The sequence below is a fragment of the Cynocephalus volans genome, chromosome 15 (assembly GCF_027409185.1).
Source record: "Cynocephalus volans isolate mCynVol1 chromosome 15, mCynVol1.pri, whole genome shotgun sequence".
NCBI lineage: Eukaryota > Metazoa > Chordata > Mammalia > Dermoptera > Cynocephalidae > Cynocephalus > Cynocephalus volans.
In genome coordinates, this window is record NC_084474.1 from 9,471,064 (window position 1) to 9,495,088 (window position 24,025).

Below are 24,025 nucleotides of genomic sequence, written 5' to 3' on the forward strand. Positions count from 1 at the left end.
ATCAGTGTTTGGTGGTACTTCATACTGTAAAATAAACTGATAGATGGAAATAAGTTGAGGCAAAAAAATGAAGTCAGTTGTGTGTGTGTCTAACTTATATATCAGCTAGTTTCATGTGAAGTTTTATTTCAAACTATTATTTAGATTAAACAGGGATATGTGGGTAAAAACAAACAAAACACATCTGAACCGAATAGTGCCTGTACCTTAGAAGATCTTTTAAACTCCTGGGAATCACTGAGAATTCTGAGCTGTGGGATTTTTCTTTTCCTTGTACACAATTTATTTTTCAAATCTCCTATTTTCTTCATAGGAATACTGAATTTTACCTACTCATTTGGATAAAGAGTATAGAACATTATTTTCTTGGTAGCATAAAGCTCCATTGACATATTTTAGATAGAATAAATACATTAATTGCCTCCAAATTAAGTAGTTGTCAAGGAGAACATGTCTATGGTACGGTGCTTTTTTTTTTCCTTTTTGTCAAATGTCACCATTTACATATAGAAGAAATGTAATCAAATTTTTATTTAATTAATATAAGTAAAAACATTTTGACGATCAGAATTTTAAGACTGAAGACACACTTAAAAGCACTTTCCAAGGAAGTAAAGTAACAAAATACAGAGCATAGTAACCAAATACTGTATTATTTTCTCATAATAAAGAAATAGTAGCACATACAGTAATCATAAGAGCATTTTAAAAATGGAAAAAATAAACTGAATTTCAACCTGAAAAATTATTTGATTAAGCAAATACCATAGAATTATGCTGAAGCTGTATGTACTTTTATTTACAGTCCTTTGCATACTGCATTAAGGTTAACTGTTTAAATTTAGGTCTGTTCATGCCCTACGTGAGTTTCCTAACTGCAGTGGTCAGTTGACAGCCTAAGTGTCTAGGCATGGCTGACATGTTGCCATTTACTAAACAATGTAATATGAGTAAAATGGTGTATATATGATGTTAACAGATATCAACCTCTCATTTTCTCTACATTAATTTAAAATAAATGGAGCAAGACATTATTAAACATGATTGTATTACATCAAGATCCTAGAAGTACCTAAGAGACTTTGAAAGCAAACAGGTTAGTACAGATTGGAAATTTAATGAGTTTTTTTTTTTTTCTTTTACTTACCAAGCTGAGTGATAGAGGTCAAGAGATAAAGATAAATAATAAAGGAATAATCCAAACCACGAACAGATGCAGGTGAAGGAGGTAGAAGAAAGGATTGAAATAATAGGTTGAATACTGGTCTATGTCCATGAACACTGGAATGCAAATAATTGATTTTTATTGACTACATACATTTTCCAAATCATTGCACCTGAAGGCATTTTAAAAAATCAGACTGCCAAAAAAATTAAAAAGTAAAATAAAACAATGAATCTGGGTCGAACTTCCAAAATGGCACATTAGACTTCTGAAATTCCCCTTCTCTAGAAAATCAATGAGAAAACAGTCAAAATTACAAATTTATCAGAATCAACTCTTTTCAGAATTCTGGAAATTAACCAAATGTTTGTAGTAGCTGTAGAGCATTTGTTAAAAGCAAAACAAACAGATGAATTTTGGTAAGAACAGACAGCTTCATGCATCTTAACTTTCCTTATCCCTATTACCATCTACTGAGCTCCACTGTTTCCTTGAAAATAAGCAGCTTAGAAAACATGGTTGCTATGAAACCCAGAAGCCCAGAACCCACTGACAGGTGTAGACTGAGCTTGGAGCTCCTCAGAAAGCTCCATGCCCAGAAATTATAATTATTTGACCTATGTGGAAGCTCCCTGGAAAAGTAATTTGCAGGGCTTTCTGTGTCTTGGTCTGACTCAGACCTTGTTCATTGAGAAAAGCCCTAACCCTAGGTATTTACTGAAAATGATCAGCATCAGTTATGTAAGATCACAGCTACCTGAGCTGGCAATACTAGTTGTGGCAAGCAAGAAGATAGTAAAAACCTTTAAAAGATCTGAGGAATGAGAGAGATGTCCATAAGGGGCTTTGAGAAGCTCCAATATATTCCCAAGAACTTACAGGGACACATGAATTTGCAGGACCATATGCATGACCAGGAAGGATGCCCTAATCTCTCAGCTCTGGCTGATCTCAAGGTTCTGTGCAAAAAGGAAGTAAAGACTTAGAAAGAGTTGTAAGCTGCCAGATGTTGAAGTAGTGCACAGAACACACACAGAGCCACATAGAAAAGTAGGAAGACTTTGCCAAAAGTCATTTATAGAAATATTTGTCAAATCATGAGGTGACCACTGAGCTAAACAAGCAGAGACTTGAGAAGGTGCCACACTGACAGGAAACACAGGCTTTACAGAATTACTCCATGAAAGTCACTAACAACATCAACAAAAGCAAAACCAACAACAATAACAAACTGCAACAACATTAGACAGTGTGGAGGGATGAAAATCTGATTCCCAGAGTACATTATCTGAAATTTCAGTTTTAAATAAAAATTATGAGATATTCAAAGAATCAGAAAAAATCAAGAAATTGTGGCCTTTGAATATCTTGTATTATTCTTTTACTTTAAACATATCATCATACTCATATTTGAAGTGTTTCTTGTAGACAGCATACATTTGGGTCATGTTTTTTAACCCATTCTGACAGTCTCAGTGTATCAATTGGTGTATTTAGACAATTTGCTTTTAATGTAATTATTGATATGTTAGGGCTTATGTTGATCCTTATTTTTGTGTTTATTTTTCTCTCTGATTTTTGTTTTCCGGTTTTCATTTTCATGCTTTCCAGTGTATTTATATGTGTCTGTGTATATATACTTATTGATTTTAATTTTCAGATGCTTCAACTGGTATAAGCCATCATGATTTAAATAAGAGGAAAAATATTGAGAAAGGACAAGAAACATTTTGTTCAGGGTATGAAATATAAATTGTTAATTCATTTTTAAGAAACAATAAAAAAGTCTACAAACAACCTATTAAAAAAGTTACTGTAATTATTTGTCTTTTGAATATGGCCTGGAAGTGTGTTTCTTGAACTTTTTTTAGAAATCAGTTTTGTTTTATTTGTAGTGTCTTTGAGTGTACCTCAACATATAGCTTTCTTAGTGGTTTCTTCAAAGATTACATTTTGTGTGTGTGTGTGTGTGCATGTGTATAAACACTCACGTTCTAGTGGAATCAACACTTGATCAGTTCAAGTTGTGTCAAAACCCTAATTTACCTTAGGTCTCTTCTCCTGCCCTCTTTTGTAATATTTTATAATAGTTTTATTTTCCATATTATATGTAAATATATGCAGTTCTGCATATATTTATATATTAGATATACTATATTATATTTTATAATGTATCATATTTCATACTCTTTTTATATAATATTTTATTTTCTCTTAATATATTGGGAACCACACCAGAAAGTATTACTATTTTTGCTTCAATATTCAAGCATAATTTGAGAAACTCAAGAGCACAATTAAAATATTCCTGCATATTTTTGCTCACCATTTTTTTTTTCTTCCTAACATTCCAAGATTCTGTCTATTATTATTTTCTCTTTGTGATTTTTTTCCTGTTCTTTTAAGATAGGTCTTCTGGTGACAATTTCACTTAGTTTATCTGTATCTCAAAATGTCTTGATTTCCCCCTGATTTCTGAAGCATTGTTATGCTGGATATAGGATTCAGGATTGACAGTTTTTTTCTTTTGGCAGTTGAAAAATTTTGTGCCACTTCCTTCTGGCTGTGTGATTACTGATGAGACATTCTCTGTCATTTGAATTGTGTTCTCCGATAGGTAAGGTTTTGTTTCTCTCTTGCTGCTCTCAAGACTTTGCTGTTTTTAGTTTCAGAAGTTTGACTAGAATGTGTCTTAGAGAGGATTTCTTTGTGTCTCACACATCCTCTCGATTCTATGGGATTCAATTTTTTGCCAAATTTGGCAAATCTTCAGCCATTATTTCTTTCAATATTTTTCAGTCCCTCAATTTTGTTTCTCTTCCTTTGAACTCCAATGACATGAATATTATATCTTTTGTTTTAGTCTCACAATTCTCAGAGAGTTTTTTCTCTTTTTTTCAGTCTTTTTTTCCTTTTATTTTGACTGGTTAATTTTCATTGATTTTTCATCCAGTTGACTGATTTTTTCCTCTGCCTTTTTACTTCTGCTGTTGAGTTATTTATTAAGTTTTTTTTACTACAATTAATGTATGTTTTAGTTCTAAAATTTCTAGTTGGTTCTTCTTTATGTCTTATATTTCTTTGTTAGGATTTTCATTCCTTTGCTGAGACTTTCTATGTTTTCACTCATTTTAAGCATGCTGGTGATTGCTAATTAGAGCAATTTTATTATGACTACTTTAAAATATTTGTCAGGAAATTCTAAAATTAGTGTCATCTCAGTGTTAGCATCTATTGACTTTTCATTCATTTTTAAATTTTACTGCCTCTTGGTATGAGTGATTTTCTCATTGGAACTGGACATTTTAGTTGTTTTCTTATGAAACTCTACAGTTTTCTTAAATGTTGTGTTTTATCTGGTTCCCATTAACAGAGCTTTATCAAGGTAAGGGAGAGTGCAATGGTTTTCTTCCAGGTAGGGATAGAATTCCAGGCTCCCCACCTGACCTTCATTTCTGCTGTGCAAGAGCAGGAGTTCCGCATTTCCAGTAGGACTCCACTGATAGCTCGTGGACTGGGATGGGTAAAATTGCCTCATCAATGTTTACTTGCAGAATTTTCTTGTTTGTTTTATATATAATATGCAAGGATCTTAGTAGTACTTAGTAGGAGGAATGGAGAAAGATGTGTCTACTCCATCTTTCCCAATGTAGAATTATCCACTCTTTACAACAGTTAAAGACACATACAGGTTAAAAGTCAAAGGATGTGAAAACATTAATGTTGGAAACAATAAAAAAGAACTGGAGTAGCTACAGTAACACAGAAGATTTAATACAAAAATTGTCTTAAGATACAGAGAAACGTATTTTATAACAAAAAATGGATCAATCCTCCAGGGAGATGTAACAATTGTAAACTATTTGATGATAAAAACAGAGCTCCAAAGTGCATAAAACAAAAATTGGTAGAATTGAAGGGAAAAGTGTTCTCTCACTACAATGCAATAAAATTAGAAATGAAAAACAAAAGGACATGTGAGAATTATTACTCTGTCCAAATTTTCTATACTTCCTGCCCCATCCTCTCTGTCAGCCACGACCTTGCTTATTTCACTTAGAAACAGAATTAAGCAAAGCTACCACACCAAAAAATCTACCCACTTTCTTTGAGTTGTGCCCATGTGCTCTGCCTCACCTCCTGTCACTCTGGATGAATTGTCCATGCTCCCGTCCCAGTCTGGCCTCACCACTTTTGCACTAGGTCCCACTCTTCTCTTTTACTTAAAAATACAGTTTCTGCAATTGTCTCAGATTTGATCCCTCTACTATCTCATTCCAGCAATCTACAAATATGTACTAAATTCTTAAACCTTAAAAAATTCTTAATTCTGCCTACTGGTTCATATCTCCATGTCAGTTAAGAACAACAACCAAAAAAGTCTCATCCAAAGAGGTGTTGTCTGTAGTCATTAATTTCTTTCCATTTCATCTGTCATGAACCCATTCCTATGAGTGTTTTGCTTTCACTTCTCCATAAAAACATCTCTTGTAAAGAATAAAAATGACCTCCCTGTTGCTAAATCCAGCTGTTAATTTCCAGTTGTCATTTTACAAGACTGTCCTTTTTTCTCTCTCACTTTTTTGACAGCTACGGTTCTCTCTTCTTTGCTTTTCTTCCCTTTCTTACATTTCTATACTGCAGGATCTCGGCGATGAGTGCCCAGTCTTTTTCTCTACATACGCTTGATACCTTCATCTTCTCATCCAGACCATGGCTTTACCTACCATCTATATGCTGACAAATCCTAAATTTTTATTTCCAACTCTGATTTCTTCCCTTAGATCTACACTGATATATGCAGCTTTCTATCCCTTGTCTGTCTAATATGCTCTCAAATGTAATGTGTCCAAAACCAAAATCTTGGTCTTTCGTGCCAAACCTGCTCTTTCAACAATTCCTTACTTGTGGAAATGGCAACGTTCTCCTTCTGGTTGTTCAACTTTACTTTCAAATATGACATCTTTCCTAATTGAAAAACTTCATAAGTTCTCTCCCTTCCTTCAATCTTACCGCCATGAAGCTAGTTCCCAACAGTCTAGCCAGAATGATTGTGTTAGTCTGTTTCTGTTCCTTATAACAAAACACCTGGAACTGGGTAATTTGTAAAGAAAATGAAATTTATTGCTTGCAGTTTCTGAGACTCGGAAGTCCAAAGTCCATCTGGTGGTGGTGGTGACTGTACCGAGGGGTCTCACAATGCAGGATGGTGGAAGCAGAGAGAGGGCTCTCCTCTGCTAAAGCCCTCAGAACCATGCCCCTGACCACCATTTTTAATCCATTCATTATGTCATGATCCTACAATCTAATCACTTCTTTAACGCTCCACTTTTCAATTACCATAATACAATTTCTCATACTCTGAACAGTCACAGTGGGGCCAAGTTTCTAATACATAAAATTTGGGGGACATAGTTCAAGCTTCAGTGAGTTTGGGGGGGACCTAATTCAATCCACTACAATGATCATTTTCAGATGTGCATCAAGTCTTGTCATCTTCTGCTCAAAAACCTCCCATAGTTTCTCATGTCACTTAGAGTAGAACTCATGAAGGGCCCATCAAACACAGGAAGTTCTGGCCTGTGTTATTTCTTTGACCTCATGTTCTCCCAATAACTCCATAATTCACTACAGTCCAGACACAGTATTTCTTCCATATCTTCAAACTCTCCTAGAATGTCTACCTCGGGGCCTTTCAAACTGTACTTCTGCCTTAATAATTTCCCACAAATGTCAAATGGCTCACTCCTTTGTGTCCTTCAAATTTTGCCCACACAACGTGGATTTTCCTGTCCCGCTGTTTTTCACATGATCATTGCTCTCTTCCCTGTGTTTTCTTGTCTGTACTTATCATATTATGACATATTATTTAATTTATTTGTGCCTTATATTTTGTCTCCTGTTGCTGAAATGTTAGTCCCATCAAAACTTTTTTTTCTCTATTTGGTTCACTCATATTTTTTTCACCAAAGAAATGGATGTGTAGAAATGGATTACCCAGTAAATATCTATTGAATGAATGAATGCTTAAGTTTTGAAGATAGCTTATGTTTAGTGATATTAATGCGGTTATGAATATCAAAGCTGTAATACAAGAGGATAGTCAACAACTTGGTGAAAGCCATGTATGCATGTTCAATAAATGGGTGGAAATACGGGTATGGAACTCGTTAGAAATGAATATAAGAGCAGTGTGAGTTTAGATAGGATTGATCATTGAAGCCGTAGGAGTAGATATGATTGACAGAGTTGACAACTGAGGCAGAGGAAAGATGAGTTGGTGTTGGACTCAAGAACCAAACTTGGATCCATCTGTCTTCTGCTTTTTCTTCCAATTACTTGCTATTATTTTCTGCCTATCATCACCACCCTCCAAAAAGGTGTAAAAATGTAAAGTGTTAATGAGCATCAAATTATTGACAAATAGCTGAAAGTAATTTTTTAGGAATAATTGAAAATGTAAATCTTTCTAAAAATGCCTGAACATTTAATATTTGGGTTTTTTGATAAACAAAATACAACCTCCAATTTAATAGAGATGTGGCAGAATTATTTTTGTAAAGAAGTTGGGGTTTTTTGTTCAGTTGTATTATTCAACATTATTCTCCCTGCTGAGTGAATTGCATGTTTTTATTGTTGTTGTTTTATTTTTTAATAACACACAGAAAAATCTCACATTTTCTGAAACTTTCTAACCCTTTTCATATGGGGCAGACTTAATATGGATTGACACAGAACATATTCAAAATCTGCATGGTAAATAAGCCAGCTGCACAAAGAACGATGGGGTGGATAGAAGATTTTCAGAGTGAGTTAGGCAAGGGGAAGCCTGCTGGTTTATGAATAACATGTCACTGGTGCCACTGAAGTGGATTATTAAAAATAAAGCTTCTAAGGTTATTATAATGGAGTTACCAAAGACTTTTTTGGTGGAAACATTTCAGAGAATTAAACTAGTCAAATGAATAGTCTTTGCTACTTTCTAAGATAAGTCACTATTTGCCATAGGAAACTGGCTATGAAATACCAAAGGTTTGAAGAGGACATCTGAGGTAGCATAACTCTCTCTTCCAGTGCAGGCCTGTCAGTATATGTTATGCTCTATTGTGCTCCTATGGCCTGGCCTGAGAATATACTCCCATGGTGAATTATTTCATTTAAATAGCTCCCTGGTACAGGACAGATATTACAATATGTCCTAATTGAGTGGATACTTTGTATTATTTTCCACTGCCACATAACAATAAATTGCAAACACTACCAGCAGTGTGCATATCAGTTGTAATCCTGCATCCTTTATTACAAACAAGTAATGAAATAGCAACAAGCTTGTCAGCAATTTCATATGGTTTATTACCCTCTACTTACGCTCTTCATGATAAGTTCACCTTACTGACTTCAGTAAGCACACAAAGGTATTAGTTTTCTCTCAATCCTCTTGGAATTTTTAATTATTCTAATACATATTTATCATCTCAAGTTTGTATGAAGAGTTAAAAATAATTTTTAAGGTATTCCTAAGTTTTTCTTTTCTTACACATTATCAAGAGCAAAATTTCAATTTGGTGAAATATGTTTCTATGCAGTAATTATCAATACTGAAATGACTTTTGTGGATGATAAAAATGCATAGTGATCCTACCTCTTATCTACCTGCAATATATATGACATTTACATGTTTACTAAACTGTCTACATTAGAAATTAGTTTCCATATATGAGATATCATTGATTTTAGATAAGTTTATTGCAGTTGAAAATTGTCCAGTTGTTATCGATTTTTTAAAGACATTGACTTTTTTTTTTTTTTTTTTTTTTTTTGGTACTAATAATTCTGCAGATATGGGTTTTTATTTATTTATTTATTTATTTATTTATTTTTTTTTTTTTTTTATTTTTATTTTTATTTATTTTTTTTTTTAAATTTTATTTTGTCGATATACATTGTAGCTGATTAATGCTCCCCATCACCAAAACCTCCCTCCCTTCTCCCTCCCCCCTCCCCCCCAACAATGTCCTTTCTGTTTGCTTGTTGTATCAACTTCAAATAATTGTTGTTGTTATATCTTCTTCCCCCCCCCCCCCGGTTTGTGTGTGTGTGTGTATGTGTGTGTGTGTGAATTTATATATTAATTTTTAGCTCCCTCCAATAAGTGAGAACATGTGGTATTTCTCTTTCTGTGCCTGACTTGTTTCACTTAATATAATTCTCTCAAGGTCCATCCATGTTGTTGCAAATGGCAGTATTTCATTCGTTTTTATAGCTGAGTAGTATTCCATTGTGTAGATGTACCACATTTTCCGTATCCACTCATCTGATGATGGGCATTTGGGCTGGTTCCAACTCTTAGCCAAGAGTAAAGACATTGACTTTTATGTGACCTACTTCTCTTTTCCTCTCAGGAGTTGGAATTTTCAAATCTATTTGCTGTTCTTCACTGCATTCATTCATTCTTTGCTGCCAAAGTAGCTTGTTTGGACCCTCTGTTTTTAGGCAGTCAGGCGGCTGCTTCTGCTTCTGCCAGCTCTGCTACGACAAGCAAAGCTAAGTATACAACTTGACACACTGAGTTCTTCATTCACACCTACGGGGACTGTATAAACAGAATGAACACGTTCATCATTTTAGATCCTGGAGAAACCACAATATCTCCAAGTCAAGAGTGGATTAAATTAAAATTTCAGCAGAAAAAAGACAGTCATGAAGCATCTCAAAAACATTTCCATTTTGGAAGGCATCTGTGATTAATCTTGAATGAACAGAACCGCTTGTTCTTACTTGGTTGACTTGTACCAGTATACTGTGTTCACCAAAAGTGAAGACAAAAAAATGAATGGTTTGAAGAAGTATGTAAATAATATAAAAATTGTAAGCTACCTATAAATAAAAATACCAATTAAATGGCTATTTCTGTATTTTAGATTATTTTGTATGACAAATACATGTTGGACCAGCTTATGCACTAATCACCTATCATTGTATTATCAGTGACATAAAAGAGGCAAAAAATATATGACATCAAGGAGCATGAGCAGAAAATCTCATCAAAGAAGGAGCACTTTAATTTGCTGATGTACATTTTCCTTGTATTCCCATTCTATGATTGGACACTGGCACTCCAATTTTGTTTATCTTACTGTGAAATATTCCTAAGTATTGCAAAGGAAAATTGCATTGACCTGATAGGAAAAATGTGAAATGGACTATCTCTCCCTTTGATCACTGTTGCTATGATATCTTGTTAGCTTCCAATGTCAACCAAATATGCCAAAAATGTGTTAATTATGAATGATGGAAACATTCATGAACCTCTTATTCCTTACTTAATGTTTAAAAGATTTATGTTTTACTTAATGGGATTTATTATCAAATTAAAGTTTCATAAATTTTCAGTGACCCAGAAGACCTTTGTAGATAAATAATATCAACAAATATGGTGTAAGAAACAATTCTTTGTAATCCTAACTCTACTGGTGAGTCATGAACTGAAGTGTCCCTAGAAAGCGATATCAAAGCTGTTATCTATATTAGCTAAATCACTCTTTTCCATTTTAATGATATTGTATGAGAAAATAAGGCAAGATTTTAAAATAAAAGTTAAAATCTGTGTCTTACTATGTCATGAAAAGTGATTAAGTAATGCCAAACTATGTAGGTTATTTTACATATCTTGTTTCAGGAATGGAAATGTGAAGAGGCTGGAAATTTACAGCATGACTTAGATTCCAGGTATTGCATAACTGGTTGTATAACACTGGGAACATTCCTGTCCTTCACTACAGCTTTGTGGAGATCTGCTCTTAAGCAACCAGCTGTCGATTAAGAAAAGAAAACCTTTTTTATTGACACACATGCTCTCAACTAAATCAAATGTTTACTTGTGAAAATGACCAAGTATCTACTAAGGTGGTTTGATTTTCTTTTTTTAAATGGGAGGAAAAAAGTCACTTGAGAAGAATACAAAATTTTTGTATAAAGAACACAAATCTATTAAATTTTGAAAAATCAACATCAAGTTGTTTTCATAATCATTATGAATTATTAACTCATTTTGCACAGGATAAATTGTGCAAAAGAACATTAAATTGAAAAGAAAATGTGAAGGTGCAGAATTGTACCTGGGAAAGTAAGTTAGATAAGATACCTTATCAAAAAAACTGTGGCAAATTGGGCAATAGACAGTTTCAACATAACTTATTTTGATCATAAAACTAAATACACATTCATTATTAGAATAGCACTTTGGAATTACTGTTTATTGTATTGATCAAACACAACAGTTTCTAAAATTAGAAGCCCACCAAAAGCAGGCTTTAGGAGGCCACTTCTGAACTTTTGGAGACAGAGCAGAGGGAGACATCACTTTTGGATTCAAAGCAGTGGCACGTTCATTTATAACCTCTGCTACCACCTACAGCTAGAGCCCAGAGTGCCCCACATTGGGGTAGCATCAGTGCATGCACATGGTGATCATCTGGTCTGAAGTCAATATGAAATAGGCTAGTTATCCAAAAGTAAAAAACAAAAAATGTTTTACAGCTTTACGTGAGTGTAATAGAATCATTAGAAAAACAAATTTTATAAAAGTTTTATTTTAAAATATAAAAAAATATTAATTAAATATCCTTTTAATATCATAAAATAAGCCTATGCTCATGTGTGTGATGAAGGAGAAGGTGCACAACGAGACATGCATGAGTGTATGTATCTCCTTATCTAACACACACTAGTGAGTGTACATGTCTACATCTATAAATACAATAAAATGCTGACCATAAGTTATATTAGAAGAATACGTTTCATATATATACATTTAGTATTCTTTAAATACATTGTAAATTGTAGTTGGAATTAAAAATGACAATAATAATTATTGTGATTATTTTTGATACTATAGATTTAAAAAAACAGGCCTAAATTGATGTTTAACATTATTAGTGGAGCAGCCATCAATTAGAAAAATACTATTCTGATTTTCATCAGTTAAGAAATTAATATTTAATATTTTCTTTACAACGTGATGATTAACCATTGTCATTTGTTATAACTTGAGCTGCTTGAATGAGAACGTTTAGAAATGAACAAAAATACTCAAATTTATATTTCTCATGTAATTTAGGTTTAGATGCATGAGAAATATTCATCAAATCCTAGTTTGTACATTGAGCACATTGTAACAGCAGAATGCTTAATTATGTGTTAACCCCTCCAGTGCCTTGGTGTGTGTGTGTGTGTGTGTGTGTGTGTGTGTGTGTAATCATTACAGTGTACACAGTGCAAGCCTAATGGGGAATATGATAGGTATTTAGGTCAGAGAATGGAATTAAAAATTATTTGAGAAATGGTAACTAATATAATAATGTCTCTTGCCTGATAAAGAATTATAATTCATATAATAAAGTATATTAAAGCAGGGGCATTTTTAATTTGTTATATTGAAACAAGTATTTATTTCAAAAATAACATAAGTGTAATGTGTATACCAGCACTTACCATCCAACATTTTTTTTTAAAGAGAGAATAATCAGCTAATCATTTCTTCAGACATGCACCAACTTATAGTTTTAAAACCTTTGCTCATAAAACTGTCATTCAGCAAGAAGAAAAGCAATTGCTTGAAAATAAATACTAAGTCCATATTAGCCATGCAAGCAGAGAAATTTTTCTTTGTGTGCATTAGTTTATAAATCAACATTTTCCTCATTTTCAGTGACAAAGCTAGTTCATAAACTTTGCCTACAGTGAATGTTGGATTTAAGACAAGCTTGATTTATTACTAAAGAAAAGTAATGATCTTAACAATAATTTAGAATTACTGCTAAAAATGAGCAGTGTGGAGAAGCTTTAAAAGCACAAGGATGATATTGTGCTTAGCATTTTAAGGTAAGTGTAGATATTTCAATATTATTAATATTAGTACACATTTTGCTACCATTAATACTGCTGTTTTCATGCACTCTCCTTGAAGAATTGCTTCATTCATACCTCTAAAACCATTGTTTATAATTTATTCTTATTAATCCTTTAAAATCAAAACGTCACTTATTTGCACATTTGAATTTGCTTTTAAAGATAAATATTATAAATGTTATATATTTTATACATATTAAAAATGCAATGAAAAATACCAGAAATATAAAATGTAAATATATTTATTTCATTTTTAATTGTTGTGGTGGATATTTCCAAAATGTAGATTAATATATGTGACAAAAACTTGTCACTTTTTTCTTTCAGTTCATTAATGTACTACTAATAAAACTGTACCTTTTTTAATGAAGCATACTGGAAAATAAAAACAAATAATTTTTACTACATTTGTGTTTTCATTTTCGGAGGTTTGAGTTGTAAGTTTTATATATGTTTAAAACAGGATCCTGAGAGACTTAACTGCAACAAAAAGGATTATGATATGACCTGTCTACCATGGAGTGCAGACCATTTGGGACATAATCTGTTCTGGTTCATGAATATTTATGAAGATTAAATATCTGACCTCTAAAAACCTCAAAGAGTGAAGAAAGATGCTATTTGCCAAATTACTTAAACAACCACAGAAAGCATGACAACTTTGATGTCTTTATTATGCTCCATTATGACCTGACTCTATATTAAGAGGACTGGACTGAGAGGACATCATTATCTTGTCATTTGTAATTGAGAAGCAGTTCATCACTTTATGTCATATACAACCACAATTGTCTTTCAGGTAATTGTAGTGTCATAATAGTGAGTGATCATATAAATCATTTTAGAGCAACTCTGATATTCAGATCATTTAGTTGTTAGATGTACATTTTTACCTTTTCTCTTTTTCCTTTTTGCTTTGGGGGTGGGGGGACTATTGAAAAACTAAGACATACCCATCATAGATAATGTAAACAATTAGAAAGAATATTTTTAAAAACCCCAAGGCAAAAAATAAATAGATATCGTTGACATCTAAATCTCACCAACACAAAAATAGGCACAATTCATTTTAGATGAATGTTATTCATATATCTTTGTTTATATAAATACAAAAAAAAATATAGGTTGATGTGCAAGTATTTAAATGCTTTTATAAAAATATTCCAGTAAAATATAATATAAAAAAATAAATAACTGCATTTAGAAAAATTTAGATACTATTTCAATTGAGTAATGGGTGTATAAAACTTGCTGCACAAATTTATAATTTGTTAAAGATAATTATATATTAGCAAAAGGTAGAACAGTGAATATATTTTAAAACAATCATGGATTATGACCTCAAGAAAGTATATATTAAGGTAAATTAAAGTTAAATTGTGGATACAAAAAAAGCCACCCTTTTCATAATACAATTCTGTCAGTTTTGATAAGTGAATATGATTCTGTACCAACATCAAGATCAAAATACAAAACAGTTCAATCTCGCCAATATGTTACCCTGGGTCACCTTTTAAACAACTTCCCTTACCACAGTCCTTGCCAACAATTAATCTGTCTTCTGTTCCTATAATTTTCCTTTTTCAAATTTGAAATGTTCTGTATGTCATCTTTTGGATATGACTTCTTTCACTTAGTAGAATGCCTTATAGATATTCATGTTGTTTTGTGAATCAATAGTGTGTTTCATTTTATTGCCGGAAAACATTCTATTGTATGAATATTCTGTACTTTGACAATTCTGTTCCAACTGAGGAGTAGAGTTTGTTTCCAGTAGTTGGTGACTACAAATAAAGTTACAGTAAACATTAACATACAGGCTTTTCTTCTGAATGTAGAATTTCATTTTAACATTGCTATAGTCCTAGGAGCGGGATTACCATGTCCTATGCCAAGTGCACGTTTAACTTTACAGGAACACATTAAACTGCTTGCCAAACTGCACCATTTCACATTCTCACAGCACTCTCTCAGCCATGTATGAAAGTGTAAGCTGCTCCAGTCCTCATCAGCTCATGGCGTTGTCATGCTTTTTAAAACATTCTCAGAAGTGGGCAGAGGTAGGTATCTGGTTGTAGTTTGTTTGCAGTTCCCTAAAGACTCATGAGGTTGTGTATCTTTTCACATGCTAACTTGTCATGCAATCATTTTTTCTTGGTGAAGTGTCTTTTCATATCATTGAACATCACTAACACTTTTACTTATCCCCATCATTTTACCACAATTATTGCAAATTTTCATAATCTGGATACAAGCCGTTTATAAGAGAGGTGGTTTGCAAAATTTTCTACCAGTATTATCTTTGCTTTTTATTCTCTTAGGTGTGTCTTTCAAGAACAGATGTTCTTAACTTGATAAAATATAATCTTTTCTTTTATTGATTTGGTTTTGCCATTGTACCTAGAAAATCTTTTCCTAACCAAAGGTCACAAATATTTTCTCCTATGTTAATTTCTAGAAATTTTGTAACTAATTTTAGGTTTTAGCTTTTACAGAGAGATTTATTTACCATTTTAGGCTAAAGTTCTATATACATTGAGTTTCTTTTGTTGTTGTTGTTGTTGTTGCATATAGATATCCAATTGTACCAGAAACATGTCGAATTTCCTTTGTATGTCTGTCAAAAAATTAGTTGATTCTACGTATGGGGGACTATTTCTAGACTCATTTTTTTCATTGATCTCTATGTCTATCCTTTCTCAAAAGTTATACTCTCTTGATTAATAAAACTTTATAGTAACTCCTGAAATAAGTCCTTTTTATTTGTCCCAATTTTTCAAAATGGTCTTGATTATTCTAGTTCCTTTGAATTTCAATATAAATTTCAGAATCAGCTGGTCAAATTCAATTTCTGCTGGTCTTTAATTACAATTAGGTTGATCAGGTTGGGAAGAACTGACATCTAAATAATAATGAGTGCTTCAATTTATGAACACAGCATATGCTTTCATTTATTTAGATCATTTTTATTGCTTTTATTTGTGTTCTGACTTTTCAGCATACAAATTGTGCACATATTCTATTCGATTTTATGTTTTTAGTGTTTATGTGGATGGTATTTTTCACATTTCGGTTAACAATGTTTCCCTGCTTACATATGAAAATATAATTGATCTTGCATCCCAAAGCCTTGCAAAATTCATTTATCAATTCTATTGCCTTTTCACAGATTTTTTAAAGATTTTTTTTTTGTACTACAAGTAGAATTTACATAAGGGAGATAGTAGAGAACTCCAATTAACAAGCCAATAGTTAAAAAGGCCTTAGTCCAACATCAAAAGATTAAAAAATTACACATTTTAATAAAATGTAAAACTTAAGATTTTGATCATTTTTATGAATCTTTGCATTAACTGACTTTTCTGATTAACCTGCTAACCAGCCAAATAATTCCAAATAAAATGGTGTCCTCTATACTGCCGTCTCCAGATTCCTCCTTGCAAACTATAAGTTCCCACAACTTCATGGGTCTTGGTTGAAGGAGAGAAAGCCCTGCCCAAAATTTTGCTTTGCCATAACTTAAAGCAAAATATACTGTAAAACACTGCCACTATTTGATGTTGTTTCCATTATTTGGTTTTAGAGACTTCAGCATAGAAAGGCCTCTATTCTGAGGTGGGCAAAATTTTACATAGACAATTATGTCATCTGTAATAGACACAAATTTTCATTCTCTCTTTCTGTTCTGTAAGTTTTAATTTCAGCTTCCTTCCATATTGCACTGGTTATGATCTTTAATTTAACACTAAAGAGCATTGTTGAGAGTAGACATTCTTGCATTGTACCTAATCTTAGGGAAAAAGCATTCAATCTATCACCAGTATTTTGTTAGCTGTGTGTTTTTGGTAAGCGCCTTTTATAAGATTAAACAAGTTTCCATTTATTCCTATTGTGCTGAGAATTTTTATCATGAATAGATACTGAATACTGTCATAGGCTCTTCCTGCATCATTGAAAGGATGGCATGATTTTCATACTAAATGACATGGATTTATTTTCAAATATTGAAACATCTTTGCATTGCTGGATTAATGCACCTGGTCATTATATATTATCCTCTTTACAGATTGTTGAATTCAATGTGGATTATTCCCTTTCCTATTTTGTGATCACATCTCCCTAGAAAGTCTTATTTATGTTCTCTTTCAAGATTATACCAATCCTGATCCCTTTTAATGTATCCAAAAATGTTCTAGAACTACTTTTACCTTATGTCTACCGAAGCCCACCTGTCTTCTGTCAGAGGCAGCTCCAACCAGCTTTAGAGATTTCTAGGCATGAGTTAGATACTCGTCCTTAAGTCCCACACACTCTAATGACCACCTTTGAAGCATTTTGTTAATTTTATGAAGCCCTGCTACCCTTGGTTTGTAGGTGGGAGAAGCAGCCAGATGCCATGCTAGACAGGAAAAGAGAACTGCCATAAAAGTCTTACAACACAAAAGTTTCTACTAGATTGGAAATTTAATGTATAAAGATAAGGCAGGAAACACACTCTTTCAATGTTAACTCCATTGAAAAAAAGGCCCAATAATTTAGTTTTGATTCAGGAGATACATGAGTTCATTTTTGTGTGAGCAAAAGTTTTTAACTCGTTTGGGTAAGTACCAAGGAGTGAAATTGCCAGCTCATTTGGGAGGAGAATATTTAGTTTTGTAAGAAATCACCAAAGTATCTTCCAAAGTGGTTGTGCCTTTTGCATTCCCACGGCAGTGAATGTAAGTTCCTGTCTCTCCATGTCCTTGTCAGCACTTGATGATGTTCTGAATTTTAGCCATTCTAGTAGATGTGTAGTTGTTTCTCATTGTTGTTTTAATTTGCAATTCCCTAACATTCTTCTTTTTAAAAATTTCTGACATCTACTTAAGCTAAAGAAAAGGCAAAGATAGAAAAATAAAATGTGATGAGTCTGCAAATAATTATGAGAGAACAATAAACATAGCAACTCTTCATAATGACATTAGGCATGAATTTACAGTATAGTAAACATGTAGATTAAAGACATGTAAAGACACGTAAGAATATAACTCCACCTGGGACTTGTTTTGACAAAAGCCAAGGCTGCAAAAGAACATTAGATGTGTTCTGTGAAAATAATTTATACTACAATGAGAGTTTGAAGTTTAGCGTACTGGAAGAACATTTTAACCAAAATAATTACCTGAATAGTTTTTTTAAAAAAACAATTATCTTTATCAGCAATATGGAAGATAAACCTAGAAACAAGGAGAGAGAGATTGTAAATTTAAGAACAGCCAAAGACAAATCAACCAGTCCATAATAGGTTAAATTCTCATGGTAACTAACTATCTGATAAACTAGAGAATTAGAGAGAGGAAATAATAAGGAAATATCCAGTGAAATAGTGTATAGTCCAGTTAGAAACAAATTTGAAATGAGAATATAGAGAAATGCAAATACTTTCTTAGATGTATTATCTTTGTGAATAATCTAAATTAGCAAAATGGGAATGTAAACTATCAACAGGGTAGTACTTCCAAGAGAGGGTGCATAATCATAATTTACATAGCTTTGTATTCGTATTCAAATTATGGAATAAGTGATGCACAGTAATACCTTATGAATTTCCAGAAGGTTAATAAGAAAAACAACAGGGACAGACTTAGAGCAAAGAAAATATTCATGAATGCAACATAGCTATTGTGTCAGGCAATCAGTATTGAGCAATAACAAGCTGTTCAAGGAAAAATAGCAGAACTATTCTCAATAAGAAAACCACCCCAACAAGATTGTGTGTATTATTTAACAACATAAGAGCAAAACTGATGTTGCAGGAACTGTTAAAGTGATCCAGACCTTTATAACGATGCATCCCTAACTTAGCTTCAGAATGCCACAAAGACAGAGCTCTCTCTTTGAAGGATATCTCATTTTCAAGGTGTGACTTTACTGACAAATAGATTGGGTGGGCAGGTGAGTGTTTTCACAGCAACAAATTATCTCAAATGGTTTAATGCGATGGTAGAGAAGGGTTAAAATATTACCTAAAAATGAAAGTTCTTTTTCATTATTCAAACTGTATTTCTTACATCTTCATCTTGTTCATTGATTATTTTACCATAATCAAATTAATTCATTGAGATTTCAAGATCCACGCTAAGAATTAACACTCTGGAAATACACAGATCTAATAGATTTTTTAATAATCAAAAACAAATACTCATTTGCATTGTTTAAGAAAACTTTTATACATGAGTGAGTAATTTAAAAACATATTGCAAATAACCTGGGGTGGGGGGAGGGAAGAAGACACAACAATTCAATTCCTGGAAGTCGATAAGACAAGTGAACAGAAAGGAGGTTGTTGGGTGGGAGGGGGGAGATGGAGGGGGGAGGGAGGTTTCGGTAATGGGCCACAATAATCAACCACATTGTATATTGACAAAATAAAATAAATTTTTTAAAAAAATAAATAAAATAAAATAAAAATAAAAATAAAAACATATTGCAAACTAATTACTATTTGAGGAATCACATGTCCTGCCTTCCAATTTCTCAAGTGGCTTTGCAATGGGTCAGCCTGTCATGCTGAACTATATTTTTCAGATTTCCGTTTCTTCTAGTTTTCCATTTAGGGTGTACACAAGAGACATTTTGAACAGTATTTGAAAAGCTGTTGCCAAGCAGCAACTATACTGCTTTTATGCTTAGGAGGTAGGTGCAGGGACACCAGGCACTATCCCAACTCATCCTGGTCGTTGCTTAGCTGCCAGCTCACCTCAATGCACAAAGCAGCAACCTGGCCACTGCTGCACGGAGCCCTCCTTTAGGTTCTCTGACAGGTTGGCAGGTGCATGTTTTATTCTCTCTTGAATAATAACCACTTCATTTAAACACAGGATGACATGGTTGTCAGTCGGTCTTCATGGATCCCAGTGTATTAATTCACGCTTTTGTGTTCTAGTTTATTCATGCTCTTCCCACTTTACATCCATCTTTCCTTCCCCACTGCCAGCCCTGCACTGGATGCAAAGACAAGGGACCTCCAGAGACTGTTTAACTAGCTTTTAAAATTGAGCAAGGTCAAGTCCCTGAAATAAATTGCCTTATAGATATAGATATAGATATAGATATAGATATAGATATAAATACAGATGGTATAGGTATAGATATAGATATAGATATAAGTATAGCTATAGATATCAACCTATCACCTGGTGCTGCTGTGATAGTGTTCCAGTCTTGTTAGATAATGCTGCAAAATGTATATGAAAATATGAATTATCAAATGGCCTGAATAAATATTTCCAAATTTAGAAAGTAAATTTTAGTCTAAAAGAAATTTGAGCTCTTTATTTCAGTGCTATCCAAACATGGAGAAGTTATTTGGTTAATCTTGTTGATTGTGGAACATTTCTGAGAACTCAGTTCTTAATAGTTGAAAAATATTTGCAGTTGGAAGGGACAAACTCAGAGAGTCTCAGTCAGAGGAAAACCAGTTTGAATTTATAATCAATCAGAAACTTAATGCTATGAAGTACTTTAAAGATCATACCACTCTCATTTGATAAAAATAAGCAAAAGGAAACAAAGAATTATTGTTATTTTACAAAATTATACAAGTAGTATAAGAAGTAAAATTACAGAGCTAAAAACGCACCCTGACAAGGTGTCAGAGAACGAGTCTGTAGATGGACCATGAGGTAAGATCCAGACCCTAAAGCCATCACCACCACCACAACCAACAACAAATTATATATAGCGATCTATTTTTATAAAAAAGGATTTAAATCATTTTAGTTACTTTGTTATAGTTCATTTTATACAATCTGCCTTTTTTAAAACTTATTTATTCTTTAGTTAAAATTGATATTTTTCTAAAATCAGCTTTAAATTTTGAAATTTTAAGTCAAAATTTACTGCTGAATCCATAAATAAACAAATGAACAATAAAGAGAGACAGTGGGAGAAAAAGAAAGAAACAACCGTCACAGTAGTACACTGAACTTTTAGAAAGAGAGAAAAGAACTGTGGTCACTAGAGATGGAAAAGGAGAGGGTAGGGGGAGAGAGAGGGGGCCTAATGAGGAATTGATTAACGGACACAAAGAATGACTGCGGATTGGAAGGATGAATCAGCTAACTATCCTGATCTAACCATCGCACGTTGTACACAGTTATTGAAAACCAACGTTGTACCCTACAAAACAGATAATAAATTATCTTTTAAAAAAATTCAAATGTGGAAGAAAGCACTCACAATAACTAGATTATCTAATCTTTTAAAATAAATTATTAGGAAAGAAATATATCTATTTACAAAAGTACACTTAAAAATAATATGAGGGAACTTCAAAAAGTTCATGGAAAATGGGATTAAAAGAGAAAAATAAAAATTACAAACTTTATTTCTCAACATAAACTCCATCAAGTTTAAGACACTTGTGTGTGTGATGATGTCAGCCATTTAGTCCATCCCTGAGGAACTGAGTGAGGGTCCCAGGAGTTTAACCATGTCAATGCCGTCTTTTTTACATTGTTAACGACAGGAAGTGGGTGAATAAGAAACAAAAAGAATAAGAATAAGAAACAAAAAGAAGCCAGAAGGAGCCAAATCAGGACTGTAAGGTGGATGCCTAATGATTTTCCATTGAAGCTCTCTCCAAATTGCCCTTGTTTGGTGCGAGGAATGAGCAGGAGCCTTGCTGTGGTGGAGGACTCTCTGATGAAGCTTTCCCAGGCTATTTCTCCTAAAGCTTTAGCTACCTTTATCAAAACACTTATAAAAAGCAAATGCTGTTGCTCTTTGGCCCTCCAGAAGGTCAACAAGCAAATGCCTTGAGCATCACAGAAAACTGTTGACAGGTCCTTTGCTCTTGATGGGTCCACTTTTGCTGTTACTGGACCACTTCTGCCTCTTGGTAGCCATGGCTTTGATTGTGCTTTGTCTTCCAGATCATGCCTGTAAAGCCATGTTTTATCTCCTGTTACAATCACTAAAAGAAATCCTTCAGGATCTTGATTCCACTTGTTTAAAATTTCCATTGAAAGCTCTGCTCTTGTCTGCAGCTGATCTGGGCACAATAGTTTGGGCACCAATCAAGTGGAAATTTTGCTTTAATTTGGGAGAATTGACCTCTTTACTCTGCTGAGTCTTTCTTTCCTTAAACACAGTATGTACCTCCATTTATTAGATCATCTTTGATATCTTACAATAGAATTTTGTACTTAACAGCATACAAACCTTATCCTTTATATAAAAATTATGCCTGTTTTTTTTGTGTGTGATTGTACATGTTACTGCATTTTAACAGGTGATCTTGTATCCCATAACCTTGAGGAGCTCACTTTTAGTTATGTTTGTTTTGTTTATTTTCTGCATATTTTGTGAACTGTCTATGTAGAGAACTATGCCATCTGCAAATAGGGAGAGTGTTATTTCTTCCTTTCCAATATGTCGGTCTTAACTTTTTTTTCTTTTTTGCATCATCACAATGGCTAAAATTTCAATGTAATGTTGAGTAGTGTTGGTGACAACAGAAATCTTTGTATTCCCAGTTGCAGGAAAAAGCATTCAATCTTTACTCATTAAGTATAATGCTACCTGTAGGTTTATTGTAGATATGCTTTTTAAGTTGAAAAACTGCACCTCTGTTTCTCTTTTGCTGAGTTTTTAACACATAAGGGTGTTATACTTTGTCAAATTCTTTTCCTGTATCAGTTGTTAGGGGCATACAATTTTTTCTGGTTGGTCAATTTATATGATGGTTCGTATTGACCAATTTTCAAATATTGAACCAGTCTTATACACTAGGAATAATCCCAATTAGTCATGCTGTATAGCAATTTTTATAGATTGCTGATTTCTTTTTGTCAATATTTTGTTAAGAATTGCTGTGCCTGTAGTCATGAGGGATCAGTCTGTTGTTTACTTTTTCTGTGCTATCTTTTAAAAAAAAAATAGAGGAGTATTAAACTTACATAATAAATTGAAAAATGTTCCCCCTTCTTTTTTTTTTGTAAGAGATTGTGTGTAATTGGTGTTAATTATTTTTTAAAAATATTTGAAATTTTCCAGTGAAATCATCTGAGCTTGGAGATTCGTTATTAGGGAGTTTAAAGTTATGAATTATTTATGTTCTTAATAGTTATAAAGCTATCAAAATTATCTATTTCATGTTGGGTATGTCATGGTAGTTAGGGCTTTTCAGGGAATCAGCCCATTTCATCTAAGTTCCTGATACTGATATTTTGTGTCTTCTCTTTTTCTATCAGTCTTTTTTTTTTGATACCCCTCAAGATGCAGTCTTTGACACATGCATTATGTAGAATTATGTTGTTTTGTTTTCAAGTGTTTAGAAAATTTCCTGTTATCTTTTTTGTTGCTGATTTTGTTTGATTCCATTATAATCAGAGAACACACTCTGTATGACTTCAAATCTTTCAATTTGTTGAAGTTCTTTTATGGCCTAGAATACAGTCTGTCTTGATATACATTCTGTCACTGCTTGAAAGTAATGTAATCTGCTGATATGTGGCACAAATTGTTCTATAAATTTTAGATACTGTTGAATGAATAGAGTTCTTCTGTCCTGCTGATTTTCTGTCTGGTTCTGTCAATTGAGAGTTCTGTCAATTATAATTGGAATCTCCAATTATAATTGTGATTTTGCCCATACTTATTTCACTTCTATTATATGATTTTCCTTTCTGACTTTGATTGACTTGGACATATTGTGACTACGATGTGTTTTGTTATAGGTTTAATTGCCTTTATCCTGCTTGGGATTTACTCAGATTCTTGAATCTATAGGCATATGCATTTTGTAACTTTGAGTAGTTTTCAATGATTACTTCCTTAAATATTTTTTAACACCACCCTCTTCAGCTCTGTTCAGCTCTTCTTTTTGATGTGTACACATTTAGCATGGCTATATCTTCTTGGTGGGCTGGTCTTATCACTTATGTCTGTCCTTGATAATTTCTTGAT

The 24,025-nt window shown here is 33.0% G+C and overlaps 1 protein-coding gene across 2 annotated transcripts in view; it reads left to right on the plus strand.

Annotated features, from left to right (window-relative positions):
• The window catches only part of SNTG1 (syntrophin gamma 1), a 359,598-nt gene extending 349,872 nt beyond the window's left edge, over positions 1 to 9,726 (plus strand). For both annotated transcript variants that reach the window (XM_063079906.1, XM_063079907.1), the window contains one exon: positions 9,568 to 9,726. In XM_063079906.1, the coding sequence (XP_062935976.1) occupies positions 9,568 to 9,726 (159 nt within the window). The remainder of the gene's footprint in view (positions 1 to 9,567) is intronic.
• Positions 9,727 to 24,025: the final 14,299 nt, after the last annotated feature.